The sequence below is a fragment of the Acinonyx jubatus genome, chromosome B4 (genome assembly GCF_027475565.1).
Source record: "Acinonyx jubatus isolate Ajub_Pintada_27869175 chromosome B4, VMU_Ajub_asm_v1.0, whole genome shotgun sequence".
Classification (NCBI taxonomy): Eukaryota; Metazoa; Chordata; class Mammalia; order Carnivora; family Felidae; genus Acinonyx; species Acinonyx jubatus.
Window position 1 is genome coordinate 52793749 of NC_069387.1, and position 12613 is coordinate 52806361.

The 12613-nt window shown below is 33.4% G+C and overlaps 1 protein-coding gene across 12 annotated transcripts in view; it reads left to right on the forward strand.

Annotated features, from left to right (window-relative positions):
- The window catches only part of SLCO1C1 (solute carrier organic anion transporter family member 1C1), an 84497-nt gene that overhangs the window by 60303 nt on the left and 11581 nt on the right, over positions 1 to 12613 (forward strand). For 8 of the 12 annotated variants that reach the window (XM_053225919.1, XM_053225926.1, XM_053225929.1 and 5 more), the window contains 2 exons: positions 1978 to 2095; positions 3593 to 9826. In XM_053225919.1, coding sequence (XP_053081894.1) covers positions 1978 to 2095; positions 3593 to 3815 — 341 coding nt within the window. In that variant the 3' untranslated portion in view covers positions 3816 to 9826. Of the gene's footprint in view, positions 1 to 1977; positions 2096 to 2724; positions 9827 to 12613 lie in introns of those variants that run through there. The other 4 variants (XM_053225925.1, XM_053225924.1, XM_053225927.1 and 1 more) reach the window with 4 other exon arrangements.

The following is a 12613-nucleotide window of genomic DNA, read 5'->3' on the forward strand; positions in this document are numbered from 1 at the left end:
CAATGGTCTCAACACTCAATGGAGGGTTATGTGGCAATAACTAACAAAATTACATATAGATATATCTTTTGACCTAGCAATCCCACTTGTAGGCATTGATGCCAAAAATATGCTAGCAAAACTATGAAATAAGTCAAAGGTTATGAATGTCTCATTGTGGCATTATGTGTAATAGCAAAACTGCAGTCTAGTTGTCCATCAATATGAGATATTTAAATAAACTATAGTGAGTGAACCCATATAATGGAATCCTATGGAGCTGTGAGGAAGAATGGGGAAAAAAATCTCTGTCTAATGTTAACAAGTAGATTAGTCAGTTCTAACTGCCATGACAGAATACGACAGACCGAAGGACTTAAACAACAGAAATTTATTTTCCCACGGTTCTGAAGGCTGGGAAGTCCAAAATGAAGGTGCCCACAGGCCTGGTCTTTGGTGAGATCTCTGAGACCTCTTTTCCTGGTTTATAATCAGCTGCCTTCTCACGGTGTCCTCACAAGCATCTTAGTCTGTGTACACATGGAGAGAGGGGGAGAGCTTTGGTATCTTTTCCTCTTCTGATTAGAACACCAGTCCTACTGAATTAAGTCCCTACTCTTATGGCTTCATTTAACCTTAATTATCTGCCTAATAACTCTATCCCCAAGTGCAGTCATATTAAGGGTAGGGCTTCAACATCTGAATTTTGGAGGGACATAATAGTCTATATACCAAAGGATACCCAGGATAGACTCTTAAGTGAAATGAAGTAAAATGTTGAACAATGTTCGTTGTATGATGCATTTGGTGTAAGAAGTATGGAAAAGTGGAAATATTATATGCATATGCAAATGTATTTGCTAATATTTAAAAAAAGAAACAAAGGAAGTATAAACTAAAAACATGATGATGATGATGGTGGTGGTGGTGACTGTAAGGGAAGAAAGGGAAAAAGAGAGGACAGGATGGAAAGTAGAGTTTGTAAATGTAACTCTTCTTTATGTTTTAATTTGAAATTATGCAAAGGTTTTCTATAATTAAAAAACAATGGAAAGAAACTAAGACATTTTTCAAACAAACTGAAACTAGCTGTGTATCATATAAGAGGGCATAACCATAAAGAAAAACATTTAGACTTAAAAGGACATGATCATTACCAAATCCACATAGCCTCACTACATTTTGCAGTCTTATCTTTAATATTAACATTGGTATTGTTATGTTGAACTATTACATATTTTTAGATAAAACAGATGAGATGTTAATATAATTAGAATCAGTATTTTCAGCCCAATAGAAGGGTGATAAAAGCATAAAATAGTAAAACCCATTCTTAAGTAATGGGAAGATGACCAGGAAAAGTAAGGTACACAGGGGTTAGGTTTGTTATGGAGATTGATTGATTGATTGATTGATTGATTTTAATTTTTTTTAACATTTATTTATTTTTGAGACAGAGAGAGACAGAGCATGAACAGGGAAGGGCAGAGAGAGAGGGAGACACAGAATCTGAAACAGGCTCCGGGCTCTGAGCTGTCAGCACAGAGCCCGACACGGGGCTCGAACTCACGGACCGTGAGGTCATGACCTGAGCCAAAGTCGGACACTTAACCGACCAAGCCACCCAGGCGCCCCTGTTATGGAGATTTAGCTGTAGGCCTTCTCCTTTGCTAAAAGCCTCTTGGAATTAAGAATCATCCTTCTCTCCTTGGTACAGAGAGGGGACCCTCTTACAAATGGAGATTTCTCTTATAAATGTAAATTTCCCTTACAAAAGGAAACGCGTTCTATCTTCAGGGCTTCTCCTGTGCCTTCTGTTTCTCAAAATAACCTTTATGCCAGAGGAAGATGATGAGGTGGCATATCCCGGTCTCCTATAGGTACCCTATTACCTCCAAAGCAGTATTTTTTTTAGTTTGAAAGTAATTGGTTCCAGAGACTCATTCATTACAAAGATGTGTGTATATTTTTAGAAGCAATTATTTGTTTTCCACACAGCAGGAATCCCAGCTCCCGTGTATTTTGGAATTTTGATTGACACTTCATGCCTCAAATGGGGATTTAAAAGATGTGGAAGTAGAGGATCCTGCAGATTATATGATTCAAATGCTTTCAGGTACCGTATCATCCTCATTCCTGCATCTCACTGCTACTTTGCACAATGAAATTGGCAGTAAACATTCCTTATGTAGTTTCACTGCGGAATGATAATGTAACTAAGAGGTGTGTTCTATTTTATAGAATAATTTTATTATTCACTTGGCTAGACCTGTATTTGTCCCCATTCCTAATCTCGACTCCCATTTTAAATGAGTGATCATTTTTTTTTAAATTCACAAAAGATTCCAGAATACAATAGAATTTGGCAACTTTATGCGCACAAGTGGGTAATTCTCTGGAGCTCAGAAGCATTTAAATTTAGGTCACATTTTGGGTTCAATTCTATTCTTTTTTAAACTGAGCCAAACTGTCCCATTTACGTCAGATATAATCCCCCTGGGCAAGAGTTGGATTTGGCTCTAAATCTGTCTAGCTTTTATTGCCAAACTGATGTTCAATTATTCCAGTACTTGAGATGCATAAAAGTAAAAGGTTTTTTCTGTGTGTATGAGTGTATAGAGCTGAGGGGCATGGCTTTTTCACTATGGTATCATTCAGTTCAGTTCATCCAACACTTAGTCCCCTTATTGCTTAAAGCAATGCTTCAATGGCTTAAAAGCAGGAAGGATTTTTTTTTTTTTTAAGATTTACAATCTGAGCATTTTCTGGAGAAATAAACTTGGTACTGAACTGTGTAAGTTGGAAGTTGGATGTGAATTGAGCCAACCATCTTAAATAAGTTTGTTTGATTTAATAGGCTTTGATGTTATGTGAGAAATTTATTTTGGTTTGAAAGGGACTTGATCTGTGAGTAGAATTCGTGCTTTGCTCACATTTGCTAAGGCTGCATTCACTTTAACGTAAAGACAATGTATTTCAGTCAGAGACTGAGTATGTGTACAAGGTGACCAGAATAAATCATTTAACCTGTCCTGTTTTATGATAGAATGAAGAACAAAAGTCTTCTTATTGAAGAAAGTGAATCAAACCTCATTCTGCTCTACTAAGAGCTCTGATTCTCCCTTAACATTGCTCCTTTTTTTTTTTTTTTGTAGAAGTGCATCTGGGCAAGTTTCAAGGGTAGGGTAACCACATAATTTATTATTCAACCTGGACACTTTTGAGAGTGAAAGGGGCACTATTAAAAAGTACACTGGGATAACACCAGCATAAGCTAGGACTGTTCTGGACAAATAGGCATATGGTCACCTGGTTTAAGGGAATAATTTACAGAGAGGATGGAACTGATTATGTAATTAGTAGTAACTAAAATTATGGCATCACTAAGAGATGGCTTTATATTAGTACACTGTCTTCAGTAGTCTGCCCAATGTTCACAGAAAGCTCTTTTATAGCCACTGAATCTGCATTCTTAAGGAAAATCATCCTCATGATGGTTTCATTGGTAGATCAGTTTTATTGACATGATATTTATTGATTAACATTGCCTTCCTTTCACACTTTAAAGTTGGATAGTTGCAATAATTGTGATTGAGCATCTCTCTTCTTTTAGACACATATATCTGGGACTAACTGTGATGCTGGGCACAGTGTCTATTTTCCTAAGTATTGCAGTACTTTTCACTTTAAAGAAAAATTGTGTTTCAAAACATAGAAGCTTCAGAACCAAGAGAGAAGGAACAATGGTGTCTACAACAATCAGGAAGGAAAACTGTACTACAGGTGATCATTTGCTACAACCCAACTACTGGCCAGGCAAGGAAACACAGCTTTAGAAAGATTACGACTTGAAGCCATGTTTTCTAATTTCTGGAAATTCTGCAAATAGATTTCAATCTAAAGGGTTTTAAAGTGTAATTTTTTTTCTCCTTTCAAAAGATGTCTTGGATTTTGACCCTAGGTATTAGATGACGTATCTGATAACAAATATAATTAAACATCTAACAGACAATGTAGATAATAAAGTTCATCTAAACCTTTTAATTCATTATATTATTTATATAAATTACTTATATTATTTACTCGTCCTGCTAAATTTTGCCTTGTGCCCATTGATATAGTAGCCGTATTTCTAGTAGAACAAGTGTCCTAATAGTCTAATGGCTGTGTGTAATTTCTAAACTGAGATACTTGTCAAGGGGGAGAGAATACTGTTAAAAAATTAAATTATATCTTGGCCTCCTTTAAATATGACCTTAATGCAGATGTTAGGATAGAGTCAGAACATGTAGAGAAAGATATTTTTAAGCTCTTCCTTTTTTTTTTTTTTTGGAATACAGTAATTGATACAGAAATGTATAGTGGCAAATAATCTTGGGGGATTAGAATTTTGGATTATTACCTATTCTACCATTCATATATGTGCATTGTGTGTGATGCTTAAAGTGACCTTGGTGGTAAAGTAATAAAATTAATATTAACATGCTTTATTGTCCTTCTATAAATTTAGTGGATTAAAAATATTGGTAATATAATACTGTCCCAATTTGAATGTAAGCTGTTCCACATGTATGCACGTGACGTGATCCTAAAACATATTTGAAAGTTGAATTTCTGAAAGTACAGTAGCCGTAGGTGTTATAACAGGAATGCAGACTGAGGGGTTGAGTGATGGTGTGGTTCTTGGGTGCTCTAACTGGCACTCATCACAGGGCCTAATAGTTTCTGGGCAGGCTGCTGACACTGCTGCGGCCTGCCAGATAGCTCTCTGTTTCTGGACAACTGAATAAGTCAGGGCAGCCCTTTCCTCTTTGCGGGCTTCCTGGTGCTCCTCTGAGAAGATATAGTAGGCTCAGTGGTCCACCATCTTTAATCGTCAGCTCTATTATGTACTATATTTTTCTATCTCCACCACAGCTGCATGAGGGGGGCTTGGGCCTCACAAGAAAAGCAGAATTAAGGTAGAGACCGCCCCAGTGGAATCTCGAAATTGTACTGCAATTATTAGCAGCCTATACAACAAACAGAATGTGCAATCAGGAAACTCCCCAAAATAAGTTTTTTGAGGAGTTTCTTGGAGCCTATGTCCCAACAAGAAGGTCTAGCTCAAAAAGGTAATAGTCTTCAACAATGGAAGGATAATATAGTACAAACAAAATAGTTTGCTGTCTTTTCATTTTTCCATTACATACCAATCCTGTAAGTATGAATAGAAAAAAAAAAGATGGAAAGTTTAGGATGGAGAGAAGAGAAAATTTCCTTTAAGTGTATATTCATTTTGTCATTTTATTTGAATTAGTGATGCAAGATTTTCTCATATTTTACTATTTTTGAAAATGAAAATAGACGTTTTTTGTTTCAAGCATGCCTACATCAGACCTGCTACTGATGTGCTAATGTGAGAGCAGGAATTCTTTTTTGTCATCTCAGTATCAATCTTACCCACAATAAATATTTACCAAGTTGGTGAGGGAGTATACTTGTCAAGAATTTGCTCTGTAGAGATATAATTAAAGTTCAAGCTCTTCATCCTGTCTCCCACATCCTCTTTATTTTTTTAAACATTTGTAGCAATATCATGAAAAATAATTCTTTTGCAAGTAAATCTGTAAACAGAATCTTATCCAATTTACTCTTGAGTAACTTGAAAAATGAATATTGGCATGAAAGTTGATTGAATGATCTTTTTTTGTTAATGTACTGTCAGTGAAAAGGAACCATATTTTTATGCATAGCCATTAATTCAACAAGTGGAATTCTGTATATGAAACTCAAAAATATGGCATATGATTTAGTATGATTTAGTGGGAATTGAATTTGCAAAGAGAAACCCTGATGATTTTAGATGAGTAAATTCATCTGACAGAAATAAGCAGGCTTTTTATGCCTCAAAAAGCACATGATTAATTTTTTTTTCTAACAAACCAAACTTCATTTCAGAGGTCAAATAAATTCCCTCAGTCCTAGGGCCAGACATTTGGAGGTCAAGCCTTGACTGACATGTGGGAATCTCACAGTTGCTCCGTATTCAATGGGTCACTTTATTCTCTTATTCTCCAGCCTTTAGAAGTGGCCAGCACCTCAAATGAACATCTGATTCTCTATAATTTTCAGACAGGTCAATCTCCAGCTATGCCATTTTATAAATGGAGTGACTTAAATTGGATTAAATGACTTACCCAAGGTGGAGGGGGACAAATTAATCCCGGGTTCCTCCAATACATCATGATGCCTCTAAAGCAGGTAATAAAAATGTTCTGAAATTCTTAAAAACTAGAAGAATTTTTGTGACAATTAGCATTTAAGAAATCTCCACTTACATATTACATATTTATATGCTCATATAAAGGGAGATTGAAAAAATAGATTGACTACAGCATATAATCGAGAATAATTTTAAAAACAACTATTAAGTTACTTTATAACTATTAAGTATAATAATATTAAGCACTTTCCATATGTGTGCTGTGTGCTTTAGACACATTATCTCAATGTCAAATATCAAAATAACATTATGTGGTAGTTATAATTACTGATATTTTTAGAGGAAAAAACTGAGGTTTAGTGAGTTTTAGTGACTTATTTAAAATCATCAAGTCCTAGTAGTTGGTTGAGCCAAGATTGAAATTGAGTTTTAGTAGTTTTGAACAGTCACATTATGCCTGTATTAATCTATATCCTAAATTGTCATCTTCCACTAACTCTGCTAAAAATGAAATTTGTACATCTACACATTTACATTAGAAAAGCTTTAACATACCAAAACAGGCACATCATTTAAAAAAAATCAAATAATACAGAAGGATTTAAAATGAAAAGTAACAGTCCTCCACCCCAACTTCACTTTTGTTCCTCAAAGGCAATTACTTCTAATTAGTTTGGGTTGTTGGTTTTTCAAAATAGTCACTTCCACATCTTTAAATAATATGTTTGTACCACTTTCTTGACTTACCAACTTTGGGCAATGTCTATTGACTGTCTGATAGATGAGGAGTTATGTCTCTCATTCCTTGTAATTAGTACTAGTGAGGTCACTATTCTGAGTTCCTTGAATGTCACATCAATACCTCCATTTCTTGTTCAATAAACATAAATCATATCATGTTTCCCCACTTTGTGCAGTGAAGACCTTGGAGCTTCCTCCCTTCCCTCGATGTCTCCAAACTCTCTTTATCTCCTTTCTGTTCCCTGTATTTTTATTTTAACTTGACAACATGTTTAATCAGCTCTGTAACCATTCCATCAGGAAAAGCCTGAATGGTTATGATTAAGCTCAATGCCATCTACTGTTGAAGACACAAAATCTCACAATTAGGAAAAAAGAGAGAAAAAAAATAACATATTTATTGAGGACCAACTATGATCAAGCATTAGAGGTACATTAACGTATTTAAGTGTTAATAATGAAGATGTAAAAAAATGTTATATGTTTGAAAAATTTTAGAATTTGCCATTAATGATAATTCTCACACAAGTGCAGAACCTTTAAGATGTGATGATGTACATTGCTGATCTCTTCAAGAGGATGTGTAACTCAAACTCATTTGGCATTAAATCAACTTTTTGTTAACAAGTCTTGGGCCTAACTAGTTTTCTTCAATGCAATGTATTAAAAATACAATTTTATCCTCCTCCTTTTAATTTTTTTTTTTTCTATCTTATATGTCGGCTTCTGGTATCAGGCTTATGTAGTTTTGTAAAGTTAACTGGTAAACTATTTAGTTTTTAAGGTTCCGGAACAGATTTTATAACATAGGAAATATCTGTTTCTTTTACATTTGAAAGAGTGCTTCTAGCTTTTTAAAGAAATAATATTTTTAAATTTAAATATTTTTAAATACTTAAAAATATTTTTAAAAGTTTTTGATTGGTTATTGTAGCTTTTTTTTTTGAAATCTGCTTCCTGATTCAACAAATTGTATGTTTTCTAGGAAATTCTAAATTTTTCTTAACTGCTTATTTATTTTTGAGACAGAGAGGATGCAGGGAAGCAACAGAGAGAGGGGGAGACTGAGGATCCAAGGCAGGCTCCATGCTGTCAGTGCAGAGTTGGATGTAGGGCTGGAGTGGGTGAGATCATGACCCAGCTGAAATCAAGAGTCGGTCGCTTAACTGACTGAGCCACCCAGGCACCCCCAGATTTTTTAATTTCATAAAATTAGAGCACATAAGCCTCAACTTGCTATTACACTCTTTTCTCATTCCTAATTTTATGACCGAGTTTGGCTTTTTTCTGAATTTTGCTTAACAGGAAATTATTTTCTTGAAATTTTCAAAGAAATGGCTTTTGGATTCTGTTTCTCTGCTACCTAATTGATTAATTTTTGTTTTTTACTTTACTTCTGCTTTCTTTAGGCATGCTTTAAAAAAATCTTTACCTGAATTCTTGATTTGTAAGCTTATATCATTTACCATAGTAAACAATATCTCTTACAGTAAAAATTTGTGTATAATTAAAAGGTTTGCCCTGATGTAGTACCAATGATGTTTTTGTAATTGTTTACAAATACATTCTTGATTTTCAATTTGATTTAAAATTCCTATTTGCTCTAAAAGGAGAATGATTTAAAATTTCTCTGTTTGGAAATTTTAATTTAAATTTGCCTTTTAGTTTTCAGATTAATCACATTTACAATTAGGGAATGTAGCCTATTCATTTTATCCTTTTGGAAATTTATAAAAGGTTTAAACCAAAGAAGTTAATTTATGAATATTAATAAGTTCAGGTTTTCAAAATAAAGGATGTTTATTAATGATAAAGGACAATAATAAATATATATGTACCATATCAAACAAGTTAATTATGCACCTCCCATCTTTTGATATTATTTTCTTTCCTGTTTTTTAAAGCTTGAGAGTAATCATATATTAAAATCTTTCAATATAATTGAAAAAGTTTTATGAATTAATTCCATTTTTTCAAAAATTTTTATTTGTAGAACTTAATGTGTTTTATAGCTATGATGTCTTTATGAAGTATAGATTTGATTTTCTAAAAAAATATGTGTAATATATATTAATATGTTATATTAATATTTACAGTTAATTTTTTGAATTTTATTTTAATAAAAATATTGCTACTTCTGTCTTCATTGATTATGTTTACATGATGTATCTCTGTTCCTGCCTTTATTTTTTTCAATTTTCTGTGTTCTGTTTAAGGTTAGAAATTTATTAACAGTATAAAATTGAATTTTCTAAAATTTTACCTTATCTAAAATTTTGTCTATTAGCAAATATATTTAATTGTCATACCTGATGTTTGGTTTTCCTCTTTTATATTATGTATTGCATTTGGTTTTACTTTTCCTGGTATCTTCCTTTATTCTTCCATATGTATATGTGCTATATTTTTGCTTTTAGTTTTTACTAACAGTATGGAAATCATAGCCACTTCTTTAGCAATTTGAAAAATATTTTGCAATTGGTTGTCTAAAAATTATAAAAATATACGTTAATACTATTTTTCTCTTCTGAAAAATGCAAAATAATCAAATAATAAATGCTGTCTATTGACTCCCTTTGTGTAAGATTAAACATTTAAAATGTTAAATTTAAAAGACTTGAATGTAAGAACAAGCCATAAAACTCCTAGAAGAAATCATAGGAGGTGAGCTCCTTGACATTAATATTGGCAGCGATTTTTTTGGATTTGACACCAAAAGCAAAAGCAACTAAAGCAAAAATAAACAAGTGGGATGACATCAAATTAAAAAAAAAAAAACAAAACTTCTTCACAGCAAAGGAAACCCACAACAGAATGAAAAGGCAACCTACAAAATGAGTGAAAGTATTTGTAAATCACATAGCTGATAAAGGGTTAATAGTCAAACTATATAAAGAAATCCTACAACTCAATAGCAACAAATTAAACAATCCAATTTAAAAATGGACAGAAGAACAAAGTAGACATTTTCCAGAGAAGACATGCAGATAGCCAACAAGTAAATGAAAAAATGTTCAGTATCACTAATCATCATGGAAATGAAAATCAAAACCACAATAAGATATCACTTCACACTTGTTTAAATGGCTATTACCAAAAAGACAAGAGATAATAGGTGGTTGACAGAAATGTGGAGAAAAGGAAGTCCTTGTGCACTATTGGTGAGAATATAAATTTGTGCAGCCATGATAGAAAACAGTATGGAATTTCCCCAAAAATATAAAAATAGAACTACCATATGATCCAGCAATTACACTTCTATCCAAAGGAAAAGAAAACAGGATATTGAAGAGACATATGCACTTCCATGTTCACTGCAGCATTATTCATACAGACAAGATTTGGAAACAACCCAAGTGTCCATCAGTGGATAAATGGGTAAAGAAGATGTGGTATATATATACAATGGAATGTAATTCAGCCATGAGAAAGAAAGAAATCCTGCCGTTTGTGACAACATGGATGGACTTTGAGGGCACTGTGCTAAGTGAAATAAGTCAGCTAGAGAAAGACAAATACTACATGGTATCACTTACCTGTGAAATCTATTTAAAAAAAAGATTAAATTCTTAGAGAGTAGAAGAATGGTTATCAGGGGCTAGAGGGTGGGAGAGATAGGGAGAGGTTGGTAAAAGTGTACTGACTTTCAGATATAAGAGGAATGAGATCTGTGGATCTACTATTAAACATGGTGACTGTAGTTGATGACACTGTATTGTATAACTAAAATTGCTAAAAGAGTAGAACTTAAATGTTCTCACACACCAAAAAAGTGAGGTTATGGATGGGTTAATTGACTAGATGGGGAATTCTTTCACGACACATATGTATATCAAATCACAACTGTGTACACTTTAGATATCTTACAATTTTGTATGTCAATTTTACCTCAATAGAATTGCAGTTTAATTTTAAAAATTAAACTAAAAAATTGTTTTTATTTTCTATTTCCTCTTTTCACAATTCCAAGTTTGTTTTACTAATGTAATCAAAGATCTAAGATATAAATTATTAATAAATTATTTTTATGTGTCTTCTGTTTGGTATACAAACAAATCCACAAGGAAAATTTCATGCATGCATCCTTTTGCTTTATATTTATTTCTTTAAAATACATTCCTAGAGATAGAATGTTTCAAATATACTAACCAGTGGCATTCCAAAAGGGAAAGACCATAGAACCTCACAAACAGCATTTGAAAGATTAGCTGTCCTCAAACTTCACCAATTTATCAAATTTACAAATTAAAAATGGCATTTCACTGTTTTGATTTTCATTTTTGCTAGTATATTAAAACTTACATATTGGGGCACCTGGGTGGCTCAGTTAAGTGTCCAACTTCGGGGTTCAGGTCATGGTCTTGTGGTTTGTGGGTTCAAGCCTTGCACTGGGCTCTGTGCTGACAGCTCAGAGCCTGGAGCCTGCTTTGGATTCTGTGTCTCCCTCCCACTATGCCCCTCCCCAGCTTCCACTCTGTTTTTCTCTCTCGCTTTCAAAAATAAACATTAAAAAAATAAATTTTGTTTAATGTGAATTTTGACTTAAATATATTTTTAAATTCTATAATCATCTACTCCTGTATAGAATCTAAATTTATAAATGTGCTTAAAATAATTTTCTTGCCTTATGATGATATGATTACCTGCATTTATCTGTGTTTTATGATTTAGTTTCTAAAAATATTTAATGTATCTGGATTTATTTTGATGTAGTGTTTACAAAGGTTTTTTATTTATTTTTTTTCAACGTTTTTTATTTATTTTTGAGACAGAGAGAGACAGAGCATGAACGGGGGAGGGACAGAGAGAGAAGGAGACACAAAATCGAAAACAGGCTCCAGGCTCCGAGCCTGACGCGGGGCTCGAACTCACGGACCGCGAGATCGTGACCTGGCTGAAGTCGGACGCTTAACCGACTGCGCCACCCAGATGCCCCTACAAAGGTTTTTTAAAGTACACCCAATGTGGGGCTCAAACTCACAATCCTAAGATCAAGAGTTGCATACTCTACCAACTGAGCCATGCAGGTACCCTTTGATGTAGTATTTTGAGATAAGGAACCTAATTATTTCAACAAATTGTTAGCCACTTGCCCTAAATACTATGTGTTTAATAATCTATATTCTCTGCCTTTACAAATTATTAAATTATGAGTGTCTGGGTTTTCTAATCTCATTATTATGCCCATTTCTGTCCAGGGTCACACAATATAAGAATTATATATATAAAGTATAAAAATACATTTTAATTTCTGACAGCATATGCCTTTCTTCATATGATTCCCTCTCAAAGTCTCTTAGATATATTCATTTTTTTCTTCTAGATACATTCATGATTGTTTTGTCAGCTTCTAAAACTATCTAGTTGAGACCTAAGAGACCATTTATTTATAATCTTTATATATATGGCATTTATACATAATGCATATTTCCTTGGAATCCATAATGCATGTTAGTATATGCATTTTTTTACTCCATATAATCTTAAAGATCAATGTTTCTTTCCATTATAGATTAAAAATTTGAGCCCATAAAAGGATTCTATAAATACACCTGACTTGCTAAGGTTGTAGTGTCAGGTTTTGACAGAGTAGAAGCTTAAACCCATATCTGCTGATGCCTAGTCTAGTGCTCTTGACACTCACTATATGTGGTTGATATTGTTTTAAAGCCCCCAACCAGCAGAGAT